This window comes from Convolutriloba macropyga, chromosome 5, assembly GCF_964194025.1.
Source record: "Convolutriloba macropyga chromosome 5, txConMacr16.3, whole genome shotgun sequence".
NCBI lineage: Eukaryota > Metazoa > Xenacoelomorpha > Acoela > Convolutidae > Convolutriloba > Convolutriloba macropyga.
In genome coordinates, this window is record NC_134472.1 from 66,274,953 (window position 1) to 66,292,797 (window position 17,845).

Genomic DNA, 17,845 nt, shown 5'->3' on the forward strand with positions numbered 1-17,845 from the left:
ATAGAATCTATCAGGTCTTTTATGCTCAAATTTAACCCAACTCAGTTTAGTCGAGTTAACAGCCGTGGAACTTCTAACTGGCTCCAAAAAATCTCTAAAAACCCAAATTTTATAATCGTTTTGATCATTGCTTGGCCATTTGTGGCCCACTTAATAACTAAATGGTTCTCTAAATTATTGTCATCATAGATTTTAGAGTTAATTTGTAATTTGTCTATATATGAATTAAAATAGAATGTTTCAATTGATACTTGAAGTGATTTTGTAAAATATTTTTGTACTGGCGAATCACGTCACTAACTGGTGATAAACATTATTCATACTGTTCGAATATGTCTCAAATAATTTGTCAACCGCAATATTTGTTTGATATTAGTTAAACTAACATTTGACACTTTCAGATACATTTTGTGGTATCTACAATTGTTGTGTGTTTGGTTTAACGTAAAATTTCGAGTACGACATGCCTGAATCTATAGAATCGCTGGAAGAGTTTCAGAAACTCATCAGTGGGGACAAAGTAGTGGCTGTTGACTTCACTGCAACCTGGTAAGCTCATGCAGCTTCGAAGCATCCTTGGGTTTTAGCTCTCAAGATTTTCAATCAGATTTTTTTTACATATTTTTAAATTCTCTCAAACGAAAATAGAATCAATTATTGTAAACGTGTTGGTCTTTGTTTTATGCAAAATTTTTGCTTGACCGTTTCGATTGACTTGCGACGTTGAATTTATCGTTTTGCGTAATCTAAATTCTCTCTCATTTGGATTTTCAGGCAAATGTTTTAATTCGTTGTTTTTTTGGGAAAAGTTCGAAATCTATTTGTTATTTGGTTTTTAATTGCTCTTGAATGAAGTTCATGGCAATTATTGTAAACGTGTTGGTCTTTTTTATGCACATTTTTTGCTTGACCATTTTGCGCTTTTCTAGAACATTCTCAGGGATCGGGAGGTCATTGGTTCGAATCCCGGGATGGTCAAATGGTTTTTGACCCGCCTGTCGTTCGAGAGCAATTCTTCCGACATTAGTCGGTTTATGTTTACTTATATTTCATTATATTCTGTTTTATCAAATAAGTTACATTTAGTCAGTGAGATGTGCGGATGTTTTGAGCTTAATTCTTGTACTTTTCAAATCTCAATATTTGTAGTTATGTATAGGTTTATTGACTACCGCCGAATTACCTGACTATCTTTTTACTGGATGATTTGGTTTCGATTTAGGACCGTTTCAAGTAAAATGAGATGTCATTGAACTTTGTTTTGGTTTTGAAGAGCAATTTTGTCTGGAAGTCAATAAGCGTTCAAATTTGAACTGTAGTGCTTGTGTCACCGAAGTTCATAGCAATTATTGTAAACGTGTTCGTCTTTATGCAAATTTTCTGCTGGACCGTTTCGAGTGACTTGCGACGTTGAATTTGTCGTTTTGCGTAATCTAATTTCTCTCTCATTTGGATTTTCAAGCAGCTGAAAATAGTCGAGGTCGAAATCAGTAGTTTACCGTGGCTCAATTTTGCACGACCCCGAAACAACCGCTGTCGATTTTACCTATGAGGGGCCATCCTAGCAGAGTGATGTTTTAAATCGTTGTTTTTTTGGGAAAAGTTCGAAATCTATATGTTATTTGGTTTTTAATTGCTCTTGAATGAAGTTCATGGCAATTATTGTAAACGTGTTGGTCTTTTTTATGCTCATTTTTTGCTTGACCATTTTGCGCTTTTCTTCTAGAACATTCTCAGGGATCGAGAGGTCATTGGTTCGAATCCCGGGGTGGTCAAATGGTTTTTGACCCGCCTGTCGTTCGAGAGCAATTCTTCCGACATTAGTCGGTTTATGTTTACTTATATCTCATTATATTCTGTTTTATCAAATAAGTTATATTTAGTCAGTGAGATGTTTTGAGCTTAATTCTTGTACTTTGCAAATCTCAATATTTGTAGTTATGTATAGGTTTATTGACTACCGCCGAGTTACCTGACTATCTTTTTACTGGATGATTTGGTTTCGATTTAGGACCGTTTCAAGTAAAATGAGATGTCATTGAACTTTGTTTTGGTTTTGCAGAGCATTTTTCTCTGGAAGTCAATAAGCGTTCAAATTTGAACTGTAGTGTTAGTGTCACCGAAGTTCATAGCAATTATTGTAAACGTGTTGGTCTTTTTTATGCAATTTTTTTGCTTGACCGCTTTTATTCTAGAACACTCTTTGACTTCTGTAGTGACTTTTTCACGCTTTCATTCTTCATTTTTGAGTGATCTCTATTTTTTGTGATCTCCGAAGTAGAGCTTTTTGCGAAAATAAAAATGATTGCAGCATAGCAACAAGCAGGGACTGATAGCTGAGTGGGCAGTGCTTCTGTGTTTTTGAGTTTTCAAAATGTAATCTCTTTCATTCACGCTTTTAAGCAGCTAAACTCAATTGGCGGCAGATTACTATAAAAAGTCAAATGAAAAACGCATCGTAAATTTGATTTTACATTAAATATATTCCTTCCCCTCTATCAAATACCCTCTAATAACGCCTCGTTCCGCCCTCCTTCTACTCCCCGACTGGAGCGGGTTTCAATAGAATCGAGTCCGCGCCAGTGTTTGTTAAGAGAAATTCGTCCAACGTTTTGTGCTAATTGAAAGGAGTCAGTTTTAGAGAGCTATTTTTCACGTACGTCAATGTAGTTACTTTTGTTTTTTTTAAATTCTGATAAAATTTGTGCAAACCTGTTTTCGAGTTTGTTTGAAGTCTAATTTACGTCTTTTCTCGCTGCTAATTTGTTTAATTATATTTTGTGATTCATGAATTGCATGGTTACATATGGTTTCAACTAAATTATGTTTACTTTTACTCACTCTCCCTTCAAAGCAGCTTTGTTTCTTTCATTAATAGCCGCCCTCATCTTCTCAGCCGGCTATTATAGCGCTCTTATTTTTTTTTTACAATTCAAAGAATTTGAATTGTATTGGGGCGCTGTCTTTTTTTTTAAGATCTGTTCACACATTTTCATGATTTTTGAAGTCAAATTGGAGTAGTGGTTTTGGTCACGCCGAAACAGGAAGTGGAGCGAAAAAGCGAGTAGTTTTGTGGCGTGAATGTTTTTCGCTCTAAGTTTAAAGTAGAGTGAGAAAACGGTGTTTGAACAAAAATTCGATTTCTCGGTAGTGATTTTTTGATCACATGCGGCAATTTCACTCTGATTTTTACGGTTTTTTCGATTTTTTGGATCGGATTTTTTTCTAAATGGTTTTCCCAATCCGTTCACAGCTCTTTCTAGGCCTAGTTTTTTGTTTGAATTAAATTTTAATTTCTCGACAGTAGTTTTTTTTGTTCACATGCGGCATTTTGACATTGATTTTTTGTTTTTTTTATCTGATTTTTTTAAATGGTTTTCTCAATTCACTGATATTCCATTCTAGGTCTAGTTTTTTTGTTTAGTCAATGAAAATTCTTTGAATTGTACGTCAGGACTTGTCCTGCTATGTTTTTTTTTTAAGATCTGTTCACACATTTTCATGATTTTTGAAGTCTAATTGGAGTAGTGATTTTTATCACGCCGAAACAGGAAGTGGAGCGAAAAAGTAAGTGGTTTTGCGGCGTGAAATTTTTTCGCTCTAAATTTAAAGTAGAGTGAGAAAACGGTGTTTGAACAAAAATTCGCTTTCTCGCTAGTGGTTTTTTGTTCACATGCGGCAATTTCAATTTGATTTTTACTGTTTTTTCGATTTTTTGGATCGGATTTTTCTCTAAATGATTTTTTCCAATCCATTCATAGTCCATTCTAGGTCTAGTTTTCTGTTTAGTCAATGAAAATTCTTTGAATTGTACGTCAGGACTTGTCCTGCTATGTTTTTTTACTTCGTCGAATAAAAAAATGTTTCGCTTTACCTCATTTTGCCGCCTTTTCAACATTTTGCGTGAAATCTTTTTGACTTCTCTAGGCTAGTTTCTCTCTTCTCTCATTCTGCTAAAAGTGATTTTGAACATCAGTTGCTCAGCAAAGCAATTCAAAATGAACAGAGTTAGTACAAAAATGGATGTCAGAAATAGAAACGGGATAAACCCATAAAGCCCAATTTTAGATGCCCGCTATTTGAACGTTGTTCCTATAAGTCTTATTTACCATCTCTAATGCTTATTGTTATTGATAGGAGCCCCTGTAGCCTCTCTCTAAGAAACAGAAGTATGTTCAACTACGAAATGCCATCAAAATAAATCGGACTTAAAAAAATGTTTTTGTACAAAAATCTTTTTTTTCAATATCTTCTGTTATTTCAATCCCAATCATGCTTATTGGAATCAACGGCGGCTATTTTCCGGGTATGTTTAGACTTTTTTGCGAACTTTTTCATAAAAATAGTTGAATATCTTTGCCTGTTATCAGATTTTCAATGAGCATCACTCAATTATATTCTGAAGGCCATGCTATAATTTTAATCACAGCCAAAATTAAGTTATCAAGTCAAATCGCAGTCGATCGTTTGATAATGATGGTCATATCTCTGATCCTTTTAAACCATATTAATGGAAAACGGTTTATTGGTTTAGAAAGTAAAGCAACATTTGTTTTGTGCACCGGAAGTATTTTTTGTAATCTAACCGAGCTTGAATTACCGGTTTGTTCTTGACTAGTTGGTTTTGTTCTAGGTGTGGACCGTGCCAGAGAATTGGACCAAAGTTTGTGGAGTATTCTGTCGAATACACAAATGCTGTGTTTGTGAAAGTAGATGTGGATGAAGCGCAGGTTACAAATTTTTTCGCCATCTACGAAACTTTGCCAGGGTTCACCACAAACATCATTACGTCCCGAGATGTCCTTTTCCTTGACAACAGCTGCAATTAGCTTGAAATTCATGGTTTTGAATTTTTAATTGCTCTTGAACGAAGTTCATAGCAATTATTGTAAACGTTTGTCTTTTTCTATGCAAAATTTTTGCTTGACGGTTTTGACTTTTCGAGTGACTTTTACGCCCTTAACTTTTTGCGTTTCGCGCGATCTAAAAGTCTCTCTCAATCACTATTTCAAGCAGCTGAACTCAATTGGCGGCAATTTAATACTAAAAGTCAAATGAAAAATGCGCCGATTCTGGTGCCATTTTTCACTTTAAATCTTAATAGTGGTATATGTTAACCTCTGTGGTTTTTGAAGCCCACTACTGATTTTCTTAGTCTGGTTATGGATTGGGAGGTCAGGGGTCCGAATCTCGGCGGGGTCAAATGTTTTCTACCCGCCTGTCGTTCGATAACAATTCTTCCGACATCAGTCGGTTTATTTTCATTAACCTTTGCCAGCCTTGCAATTTTTTCATAATCAACTGAAAGACTTAATCAGTTACCATACACCTGCGAGGTGTATGTTGTGTCTTAAATCAATTTTTCATCAATTTAGAGATTGCTGTTTTACACTTGAAGATTATTGATAAGATGACTCTTAAATTATTATTGCAAGGAGGCGCGGTAACGTTCATTTACTGCACATAATGTTCTGACGCCGCTCAACCCGCTTTTGACTTAATTGTCCGCCAAATGAGGAAGAGATGGGAAACTTTCAAAAAGTACTTTCATTCAAAAAATCGTTTTAAGCTCTAACTACTATACAAATGAAACAAAAACTCATTAGAGAGCCGATGATACCTGCCATTAAGGAGAGTAAAAGACAACACAAACAACAAAATCATATAAGACCACAAGAATTACTTACGGCCAAAAATGTCTATCTATTTCTTAGAAACTTAATGAAAAGTATGAACAAAATAGCATCAGATAAAAGTAAACTAAACCAAGTGACTTGCATTTCATCAGAAAAAATATAGGATTGGTCTCTCTGCGAATAACTAACAAGTAGACAGAACATAGCTGGCAGATTGCCAGAAAATAGCCGAAAAAGCTGCGTAGATCTGCAATCTCAAAATGGTAGTAAAAGAAAGACGAAAAAGGAAATTTTGCATTAAATGCTGAGATGTTGCATGTTGGTAAACATCTTGATAAAAAGCAATCAAGCAAAGCTATTTCTTCCACAATTTGATTTCGAACGGTTTATATTTTAACTGAAAAAAATGCAGAAAAAAAACTGGGGCTAAGCTGCAGAAAAAAACGTACAATTTTCTAAATTTCAAAGGTAAGGTTCATTTAAACCATCAACTACGGGCGTTGAATAAATTCAAGTTTCTTGAATAGCAGAGATCTTTCAAAAGTTAACGCTGCTGTTTTATAGAGTGGTTTGCGGTCTCGTGTTGAAAGTTCATTCAAGAGAAAATGAATGAAAAAAAGTCCTCAAAATTACACTTGCTCAATATAATATAGCAGTAGTTTTGTGATGTATAGTTGCAGATGTTAACTGATACTCCTAGGTGATATACAGCTGCTAACCAGGCTACTAATCAGAAATAGCCTCAAGGTGAAGCTTTCTTCAATTTTTTAAAATAAAATTTATGCGTAGAAAATAAACTGCATATTTTATTTTAAAACCATGTCGGAAATACAGCTATTGATATGACCCTTCTTTTTCCTCCGGTTCATTATAAATAACTAAGTCTGTTCAAATTCAGCTTTTTCTTATTTTTGGAATATTAGTTGCTAAGTGTAAATTTTGTACATTTGCTGTTCATTGTCAATTTTGTTACTTGATGCAGAAAAAAGTTCGAGAAAGTGGTGCGTATGTATAACACATTCTTGAAAAAGATAACCTCAAATTTTGTCTTCCTGTTAACAATAGGATTTGCGAAGCTTTGTCAGTGAGGAAAGGTAGTGATAAGAAGCTACCTTGTTTCAGTCAACCTAATTAATTGCTCTCAAACGAAGTTTGTAGCAATTATATTAGTCCTGTTGGTCTTTTATTATGAGATTTTTCGCTTGACCGATTTTTCGTCTGACCCATTTGACTTTTCGTTCTTAAAATCGGGATAAACAGGTTGCGACCAGCGGGCTTAAATCTAATTAGAGGCCCTTAGCCTCGTTTGAAGGCCTTCAAGTGCTTAGTGTGGTGAAGCTATTAGGAAGACTGGAGTTTAAGGTAAAAATGTCATTTTTAGATTTGAGCCTAAAATGTCGCATTTTTTCATCTTTTGTCGTCATTTTTGAAATTTATGGTTTGACCAGGGTTAATTTGATAAAGGTATTTTGCAAGACATAAGTACTTTTTATGACCATTTTATGTTTTGGTACTCCAAAAAAAACACGCAATTTTGTACTAATTTTCACAAATTTTTTCAAGTGTTTTGAGAATTAATCATTTTTTAACTTTTTTCAGCCCTAGGTGTCAAGGAAGCTCAGCTATGGTTTAACAATAGGTTACTGCATGGTTTCTAGTTTTCTAGTTGTAATGGAATGGTGTTCAACGTTTTAACATCACAAGTTTTAGCTTTTTTTCTGACAAATTTTTCATTTTTTTGACATTCTCGTTATTCAAGTTTTTCCAGCTGCAAGAGCCAAAAAACCTCTTTTGGGGTTTAATAATAAGTTGCTGAAAATTTTTTATTGGCCATGGAATAGTTTTCAACTTTTTAATATCACAAATTTTAGAACTCGCAATTTTTTTTTGAAAAGTTTGGTCATTTTTGAGGTTTCTTCAGCCTTAAGGGCCAAGTAACATCTCCTCTAGCTTCTTATAATAGGTTGCTGCATAGTTTGTAGATGTAAAGGAATGTTTTTCAAGATTTTAACATCACGAATTTTAGCGTTTTTTGACAAAAATGGCAATTTTTAGTTATTTTTTGAAATTTATTGTCATTACTATGATTTGTACAGCCTCATGATTCAGAAAACCTCCTTTAGGTTTTGATAATAAGTTACTGGAAAATTTTTATTGGCTATGGAATAGTTCTCCACTTTTTAATATCACAAATTTTAGCATTTTTTTTTTGAAGACTTGTCATTTTTCAGGCCTCTACATCCTCAAAAGCCAAGAAAAATCCTCTGGGGTTTGATAATAGGTTACTGCATAGTTTCTATATTTAATGGAAAGTGTTTCAACGTTTTAATATTAAGAAAGTAAGCATTATTAAAAAGCATAATGCTTGCAATTTTTTCAAGTTTTTTGATTATTTTCGAGATTTTTTCCGGAACCAGAGGCCTGGCACCTCCTCCACGATTTGATACAAAGCTGCTGCAGAGTTTCTACAGTTAGTGGATTGCTTATCAATATTTTAATAACTCGAGTCTTAGCAATGTTTTGATAAAATAATGTTTTTTTTCTCGAATTTTTGGAAAATTTTTGTGTCTAGATCTTTATTAGCCAGTGAGCCAGTGAAACTATAGAAGGCTTGAAATAGGGATACTGGATAGTCTCCTGAGACAATGAATTGGTTCTGCAGATGTTAATATCTTAAGTTTTTGTAAGATTGTTTTTACAATTTGCCATTGTTTTTAAATTTTCGAATGTTTTTGTTCTCTCCTGAGTTTAACGATCACTACTGGACAACAAAAATTTTTCCAATCTTGCTGATGGCTTACATGAAAGAACTGCAGAGTCAAAAAATGGTTTTGAACATGTTTTCTTTCAATTAGGAATATGGAAACTTTTCCGTTTTTTAAATTATGTAATTACTAACAAGGCTAGAAAACTAGAAGTTGCAGAGTCAAATCTCAACATGGAAAATATTCCTAGCTCTCTCTCTCTCTCTCTCTCTCTCTGTCGGTTGGAGTTTCAATTCTTCTGCTTGTTCACGTTTTCTCTATCTCACACTCACTCTTTCCTGAACTCTTGTATTGATGCCGCACTTCAGCTGCTGTTATGTGGCGTGATGTCATCTTCTATTACCCTCATTAACGCTGAATTTTAATAGAAATGTATGAACATATTTTTTAAAATAAGAAATGACTTAGCTAGCACTTTTTAGGAAATCATTGTTAAATGCTCTCAAACGAAGTTTATACGAAATATATTAGTCCTGTTGGTCTTTTTTTTGCAATTTTATGGTTGACCGATTTTTCGTCCGACCCATTTGAGGTAGCGGACTAAGGAGGTAGCGCCCAGTGGGCATTAAGTTCTCTGAGAGCGTTTCAGCTCACTATTCTCCAATTATGCGATTCTCAGAAAGGGTTTTGGAGACTTATAGTGTGAAGGGCGGTTCTTAAAAATGGATCCCCCACCCGCTCCCCACTCCAACCCATTCCCTAATTCTCACCCTGCAAATCGTTCACGCCCCCCAGCTATGCTCACCTCACGCCTCTTACAATTTTCTTTGTAAAATCTGTTTTTGACAAAATGCTTGTTTGGGGAACTCATGGTTGAAATCAGTTCTAAGTTTAGGTGATTCTCGGAAAGTTTTATTACGATCAGGCTTGCACCCACAAACCGTCATGGTAGCCTTCATTTAAGCTAAGCTAGCCTCACTAAACCGTGATAGCTACTGTCGAAGCCAAACGCTTGCCGGTGGTTTGAGAGCAATTCGCCCGACGTTAGTCGGTTATGTTTTTATGCTGAGTTGTTTTGTTTTTTTTTTACCGAAATAGGCCTTTAGTTCTGCTGAATATTAAACTCAAGTTCCGAGGACTTCAGACTAGTTGAATAGAAATTCGATTTTCCGAAAGCTCTGCACTCTTTTCTGGCTACAGCTTTGATGTGTTTGGGATCGATGAATATCAGCTGATTGACATGATAGTTTATGGAGACATAGCTTTTAGGAGAATATTTTTTCAAATGTCTCGATTGAATTTTTTTGTTTATTAATGTCTTCAGAACGATGTAAAATGGTGGCAATTTTATGGCGTGAAAAATTAAGAAACCCCCAGTACATTCTGTTTTCCAATAACTTTTTAATGGTGCCCCCTTATTATGCACATGTATTAAGATAGGCTATGTAAATGTTCATCAATATAGCAGGACGCTTTGACTTTTAAGCCAAAATAATTTTCGTAGACTGTTTTAATACATGTAGTGCTACATTAAAGTGTCACGTGCTACTTCTGGAGCCCAGAACAGAGCATACAAAAACTGGTTATTTAGGAAATAGCGGCTGAGTACAAAATCAGAGCGATGCCAACTTTCAAGTTCTTCAAAGCAGGTGCTGAGATTGGAGATATGGTTGGAGCTGATGAGGCCAAGTTGAAACAGCTCTGTGAGACATATTGCAAGTGAGAGCGCACAAACTTGATATTATCAATCTGTCATCAATTGTAGCCAGCCAGCTAGAATGACCAACAATTTGTCAAGTTTATACCGACATGTGGTTAAAATTGCCCGTCAGAAATAATGTAGTCGCTGTGCTATTTATCAGATACCTCTTTTGACACGTCAGGCAATGTTATTCTGTTCCCCACGTTGCTTGTTTTTTTGCACGAAAATCCCCCTTAAGAAATGCATTCGCTGCTAAATATTATAGTCCGATCAAAATTATTTCAAAAGCTGACCGTTGTCTGATTTTATTTTAATAATTATATTTTTGGCAGTTTTTTTTTTAAAAAAATAAGAACAATTGCGTTTATCGCTAATATTCGCATAGGCTGACAAAATTTAGCTGTGAAAATCCGAATCTATTTCTAAAAATTGTCGGTTTTAAAATACGGCACTTGCCAACTTTTAGCTCTATTAATAATAAGTTCAAACACTTATTCACAGGAATATTTAGAAACTCTCATTTTCCAACTTTTTAGATCAAATATTATTTTGATTGATTTGGGTGATTGGGGAACAGCATTGCATCTCCGAATAGTTTTGTCCTTGTTATCAGTATTCAATGTGTGCTATTTTGGGAGCTTTTACTATTTCGTTAAGACGGTATGTATTTTAGGTGCATGGTTTTGGAGATATTTTCAGTGCAGTGAATTTAAATTCGGATGCTATTCAAGTCTAATATTTATGATTGTCCAATATCATTGTTAATACGACTTTGAAGTTTGACATTGACAAATAATGATTATCGGTTTGTTTCTGTGGTAGAGTTACGCGTAGCAACTAGAGCTGCTTTGTAAAATATGCAAATGGGTCCAAATACTCACTAGAGAGCTAGGCGCTGTTATATTGATGAAATGTACTATCGCCAAATAGCGAGCTGACTGTTAGAAAACTGATAATTTGTTGCAACTTTGCTCTGTGAAGACATTGTAGGCGGATTTTTCCGACTGATAATCACAAAAGTATACGGGTTTTTAGAAAAGCGTCGAGTCGTAGGTCGCAACACCCCAAGGCTGTTTTACTAAAATTGGCAATTTATAAATGTGAATTAAAACTTGAGATGGTGTGGTTATAATTAACCCGAATTAGTCATCTTGAGCTAAAGCTCACACTTCCAACCGGGAATGTTATGATCGAACTGGTATAAATCATTCCCCAATTTATGTGGCCTATAAAACTGAATTTTAGTAATCAGCATCACCGAGCATCTATGTCTTGCATAATCGCCAGGAGCTGGGATATTAGCAACAATTCGATTAGACAACAGATATTTTTGCAGATATGGGGTGAAAATGTAATTTTGAAATTTTGTGCACTTATTTAGGAATACCAACTGTGAAACCTGAAAACGGTACTTAAAAATACACTTAATGCTGTTAAAAAGTGCAGTATCATTCTATCAACAATTTAGGGACGAAAACGCTAAATTACTACGTTCTAAAATTGCGCAGCGCATGTTATATCCGAAAAAAAGCTTCGAAATTAGTCGCTAACAGAGAATATGATCCATTAATTGAAGCAGTTTCTGAGTCAGAATTATAAATTTTTAATTGGTCTCAAATGAAGTTGGTGGCCATTATTTGGTTTCCTTTGTCTTTTTATCCAATTTTTGTCGGATCAAATTTCTTTTTTCGATTGCACTTTTCCGATGAATTTTTTCGGGCTTGCCTATTGCGTGATTAATTGATCTCAAACAAAGTTTGAAACAATTATTGTAAATGTGTGTGTCTTATTTTCTCCATAGTTTTCGCTTGATCGTTTATGAGCTTCTCTTCTGGAATATTCGGATCTATTCTGTCTTGGCTCCCTAGAGTTATTTACCCCCCCCCCCGTTGCAAATCGTAATATTATAATAAATTATTCTCTAGTAGGATGGATGCAAATCATGTAGCATAATATAAGATCTATTCGACAGGCCATCAATAGTTCCAAGAGGTCCTAATTAAGTGGTGACCAGTACCATTACTTTGATTAGTAGTGTAAACGAGTGGCATTTAGCATGGAAAAATGGGGGGAAACCTCAAAACGTAATTCGAAATTATATGAGATCTATAGAGTTTTGTTTAATAAACAAAGCAAAAAGTTCCATGTCCACAAAAATTGTCCCTGAAACTAGCTAAGAATAGCTTCAGTTCTCTTGCACTCATCTGTTGCACTTCTAAAACGAAGTTAGGATAGCATTTTAAAATGAAGTTAAACAGTTTTCGTTTTCTCTCCTAGTCTTTTAGGACTTCGGCTGCTGCTTTTTGATTGATTGGACTCTTTTTGCTTGCAGTGTGTTTATTTTTTTCTTCGTAATTACATTTTTGCGGCCATCAATGTGGCATTCTGCTCTTAAAATTTCAATTAATTTTTTGAGCCGTTCAAAAATGTGCATGACTTTTGTACAGTAAATGTAATTTAATTCTCGGTGCAGGCAAGTGAATGCTGATTTAGGCTCACTAAAAATAATTCTGGCACTTTCTTTTATTTTTGTCTCCTGTGGCAAACTTATGTTTTTTTGCTTGTTCCATAGACTAGTACGGCAGTGCTGACAACAGGCTGGACATTATACACCTTGTATGTTAATAAGTTGTTTTACTTTTAAAATCGTTCTGAGCCGGTAAAATGGTCTCCAGAATTTATTTAGTTTTGAACAACCTTTTTTAATTTGTTCGCCAAAATTTGGATTGTTTTTCAATTCTATTCCTAAGTAATTGTGATGACTTCTGTTTGAGGTTCTTTTCTCTTATCATTAGTTGTTGCTGTGAACTTTTTCGTCTTGCTTTCATGTTTATAAGGCATGTTTTTTCGTAGTTCATAGTCAGTTTGTTTGTTGTGAGGCAAGCATTGACCAGGTTCAAAGGTTGACTGAAAGCTTCAGTTGTTGATTTCCCTTCTTGCTTAACAACAGTATCATTTGCGTATAATATCAAACCATTCTGACTACAGTAATCGTCTGCCATTTATATAAACAATAAAAAGAAGTGGTCCAAGTCCTGATCCTTATGGTACCCCATACTCGGCAAAATTAGAGTATACATTTCCTGAATTTACACTTTGTTGCCCATTACTTAGATGCGATCGCAAAAAGTTTTTTATTTGACCCCTCAATCGACAATTGTTTAATTTGTCTAAAAGGATAGTATGTTTAACTGTATAAAACGCTTTTTGAGGTCGATAAAAACAGTTTTTGTTTCTGCAATACCATTCTTCCTATCTTGCCTGAATTCTCAATAAAACTTGATAAGGCGTTAATAGTGCTTTTTTGGCCTATAATTATATGTTGTTATTAAGCCTGTTGCTATACATAAAGAAAAGGACGTGCGCCTGGGCTCGTAAAAGACATGAGACCACTAAGCTGGGGGGGGAGGGCGAAACTGAATAGATCTGAGCATTCCTTGCTCTCAAGTGTCTTTCACGCTTAATTTTTTTGTCATCTAAATCGCTCTCATTCTGAAATAGTGTGTTGCTATAGTAAAGGCAATAGTAAGCGATCCAGTAGCAAAGATTGTATAGCGTTCAGGAGGCAGTTTGCTATCGGGAAGGTCACTTTTCGAACCCCTCCTGTGAGGATTTTATGGACATAAAAATTTTTAAGCTACCCCCTCCCCCTCTAAATTAAATTGCCCCGTCTGTCATTCAAGAGCAATGTATCCGAGGTTATTTAATTTGTTTTCCTAATTGCTCGCTTTCAAAATTTTAAGCAGTTGAACTCAATTGGCGGCAGTTACACTAAAAGTCAGATAAATACCCTTCATTAGGTTTTTGCTAAGTATTCGTTAATATAAATAAAAGGATTGATTTATTAGGCTCGTTACGTTGCAGTCGTGAGTAGTATAAAAAAATGACTAGAACCTCACCGGGGGGGGACGGACATTTTTGGAAGCCTAATTTTCTCGGCCCAGCAACACCGGAATTGTTTTTCAATTCTATTCCTAAGTAATTGTGATGACTTCTGTTTGAGGTTCTTTTCTCTTATCATTAGTTGTTGCTGTGAACTTTTTCGTCTTGCTTTCATGTTTATAAGGCATGTTTTTTCGTAGTTCATAGTCAGTTTGTTTGTTGTGAGGCAAGCATTGACCAGGTTCAAAGGTTGACTGAAAGCTTCAGTTGTTGATTTCCCTTCTTGCTTAACAACAGTATCATTTGCGTATAATATCAAACCATTCTGACTACAGTAATCGTCTGCCATTTATATAAACAATAAAAAGAAGTGGTCCAAGTCCTGATCCTTATGGTACCCCATACTCGGCAAAATTAGAGTATACATTTCCTGAATTTACACTTTGTTGCCCATTACTTAGATGCGATCGCAAAAAGTTTTTTATTTGACCCCTCAATCGACAATTGTTTAATTTGTCTAAAAGGATAGTATGTTTAACTGTATCAAACGCTTTTTGAGGTCGATAAAAACAGTTTTTGTTTCTGCAATACCATTCTTCCTATCTTGCCTGAATTCTCAATAAAACTTGATAAGGCGTTAATAGTGCTTTTTTGGCCTATAATTATATGTTGTTATTAAGCCTGTTGCTATACATAAAGAAAAGGACGTGCGCCTGGGCTCGTAAAAGACATGAGACCACTAAGCTGGGGGGGGAGGGCGAAACTGAATAGATCTGAGCATTCCTTGCTCTCAAGTGTCTTTCACGCTTAATTTTTTTGTCATCTAAATCGCTCTCATTCTGAAATAGTGTGTTGCTATAGTAAAGGCAATAGTAAGCGATCCAGTAGCAAAGATTGTATAGCGTTCAGGAGGCAGTTTGCTATCGGGAAGGTCACTTTTCGAACCCCTCTTGTGAGGATTTTATGGACATATAAATTTTTAAGCTACCCCCTCCCCCTCTAAATTAAATTGCCCCGTCTGTCATTCAAGAGCAATGTATCCGAGGTTATTTAATTTGTGTTCCTAATTGCTCGCTTTCAAAATTTTAAGCAGTTGAACTCAATTGGCGGCAGTTACACTAAAAGTCAGATAAATACCCTTCATTAGGTTTTTGCTAAGTATTCGTTAATATAAATAAAAGGATTGATTTATTAGGCTCGTTACGTTGCAGTCGTGAGTAGTATAAAAAAATGACTAGAACCTCACCGGGGGGGACGGACATTTTTGGAAGCCTAATTTTCTCGGCCCAGCAACACCGGGGTGGGACACTTGAAAATTTTGAAAATCTGAATAAAATGTCCCCCCTATTTTACATATTTACATACATATATATATATATATATATATATATATATATACGCATATTCACATACATATATATATATATATATATATATATGTATACATACGTATACATACACACACATACATACATACCTACATACGTACATACATACATACATACATACATACATACATACATACATACATACATACATACATATATACATACATACATTCATACATACATAAATACATACAAACATACATACCTACATACATAGATTCATGCATACATACATACATACATACATACATACATACATACATACATACATACATACAGATTTCAAGAAAAACAAGTTTTTACCTAAGTATGTACACAATTTTGGTCATAATCACCTATGTCCATAAATGCATACATAAATTGGTGAAAACAACAGTAAAACAACTAACCTGTTAGTAGATGTATAAAATCATTAATGGTATATTAATTGGAGAGTCATCAGATCATGCCCAAACATGTTCAGGGTCACAAAACTTTCCAAAACAAATTGACCAATCGGAGTGCTTGATTTATTATTCAAGTTGACAACCAATCAGAATTGAAAGATTTATAAACAAAAACTCTAAACGCTCACGTTCAGTAAACAGTAAATAATGAACACAATAGGAACAAAAGACATCAAGCTCATTCATGAGAAAGTTTTATCACTGAGAGGTAACATAAACTATACACACATATCTTATCGACAATTATATTTCGTAGCTGCTTGTTCTTTGTTAGATCCAGAAGTTGACGGAGAAAAGCACTTAAATTTAGACCCTATGGTGGTTTCATTGGAATTGATAATTCAAGACTAGATCCCTTATTGAAACGGAGCAAAGTGCTACGACTTCATGCTGCATTGCATGACGCCGCTGGATTTATAAAAGATTGCCGAAACAAAGGCCCTGGATATGTTTACGCTTTCCGTTGCTCACCAGTAAACAATTGTCTTTTCGGGCACCTGACAGGAATATTATTCATTATATCAGTGAAAATTTTTCATTCACAATTGTTTCGTGAATTGGAATGCTAGAAAATTTTGGCAGCAAAACCACAAATATTATTGTCCTCGATCTCGAAGGTTTCAAACTCAAGTCACTTGGGTTCATTATAAAAGAACTGAGTTTGTGTTCCAGTTACAACGATACAATATTCTTCAAACCGCCGCTTAAATTCGCTGATTTACGCGCACACGATAGACAAACTGTTATTTGGCTGACCAATAACCTACACGGTCTTGATTGGGACGAAGGTGATATACCTTACTGTGATTTGAAAACAATCTGTCTGAGTTTCAGTTTCCGATTCACACGGAAAAACTTTTTTGCCAAAGGCATTGAAAAGTGTGAGCTCCTCAGTAAGCTTTTACAAAAAACTGTTTATAATCTGGAGGATCTAAATTGTCCCCGAATCTCAGAGATAATATCAGAAGAACAAGTTCCCTCCTGTTATCATCATTCAAACTTTCGTTCAACAAACGATCAATTATCAAACCACTGCGCGGAACTTAAAGCAAGAATATTTTCACAGTGGACACAAAGTGATGCACAGAGAAGACACAGCAACTTTAACAACTTATCTGTCAGACAACTTGAAGATATTCACTTGCTTGACTCCACTTGACGATCAGCCGATTGTAATATTCAACAGAGTTCAGGATCCCTCTCCACCAATACAGAATAATTTTTCAAGTGATCAACAGAACCGATCGAACTATCTCAACAACAAGCCAAACACAGCACAACAACCGCGTTACAACTCGCTTTATAGTGCAGCAGCAAAGCGTTATTTTGCAACCATTACTCTTTCCCCCGACGAGCTGGACAGCTTTAGGGCTTTCCTGCCCGTGATAGATAATTTCTATCACTTCCAGCTGTACGTAAAAAATAAACAGAGAGCTCGAGAACATCGGAATCAGTTCAATTATGGCTATGAACAAAACAAATCAGATTGAAAAAAACACCACCAGAACGTGAGATATCACTTAATGAGATGCCGAATGAGTTGCGGTTATATGTCTTGGAGCACCCCGAAGTTGAAAAAGTCTTCAATCAACCATCGTTCGAGGAAATTGGCTCATCAACCGTTTGTTATAAACTAGAGATAAAAAGTCATATTAAAGGTTTCAATTTGTTTGAGTTCTGGTACATGAAACAGTTGCCCAGTGAATAATTCTTTTATATCATCCTTGTTTCAATTTACTTTTCAATTAATTATTTTTCTCCAATGAATCAAAGAGACGAGGCTGACGCCGGTATCAGTAATTTAGTCTTTGATGTGAACAACAAAGAGAGGCCCCCATGGCGTTGTTGTTCAAATTCAACAGTGCCAAGGTCCGAAGTAATATTTTTTGTTCAAGTTAGTATCATTGTCTTAATGATCATTCTTTGCTTCTCTATGCTCTTTCTATTATCAGAAAGCTGTGAAGAGAAATCAATTTGGATTACTCTCTTATCGAGTTTAGTTGGTTACATTTTACCTAACCCCAAACTATGAACAAAGTTATTCTAACACATGACAGGGTATTCATGTCTATTGTAGGACCAAGTG

At 35.2% G+C, this 17,845-nt stretch overlaps 1 protein-coding gene across 1 annotated transcript; it reads left to right on the plus strand.

Annotated features, from left to right (window-relative positions):
* Positions 1 to 367: 367 nt before the first annotated feature.
* Positions 368 to 10,302, plus strand: LOC142339557 (uncharacterized). The gene is made up of 3 exons (XM_075389688.1): positions 368 to 549; positions 4,634 to 4,730; positions 9,933 to 10,302. The coding sequence occupies exons 1-3, from the start codon at positions 464 to 466 to the stop codon at positions 10,062 to 10,064; spliced, it is 315 nt and encodes a 104-aa protein (XP_075245803.1). The 5' UTR covers positions 368 to 463; the 3' UTR covers positions 10,065 to 10,302.
* Positions 10,303 to 17,845: the final 7,543 nt, after the last annotated feature.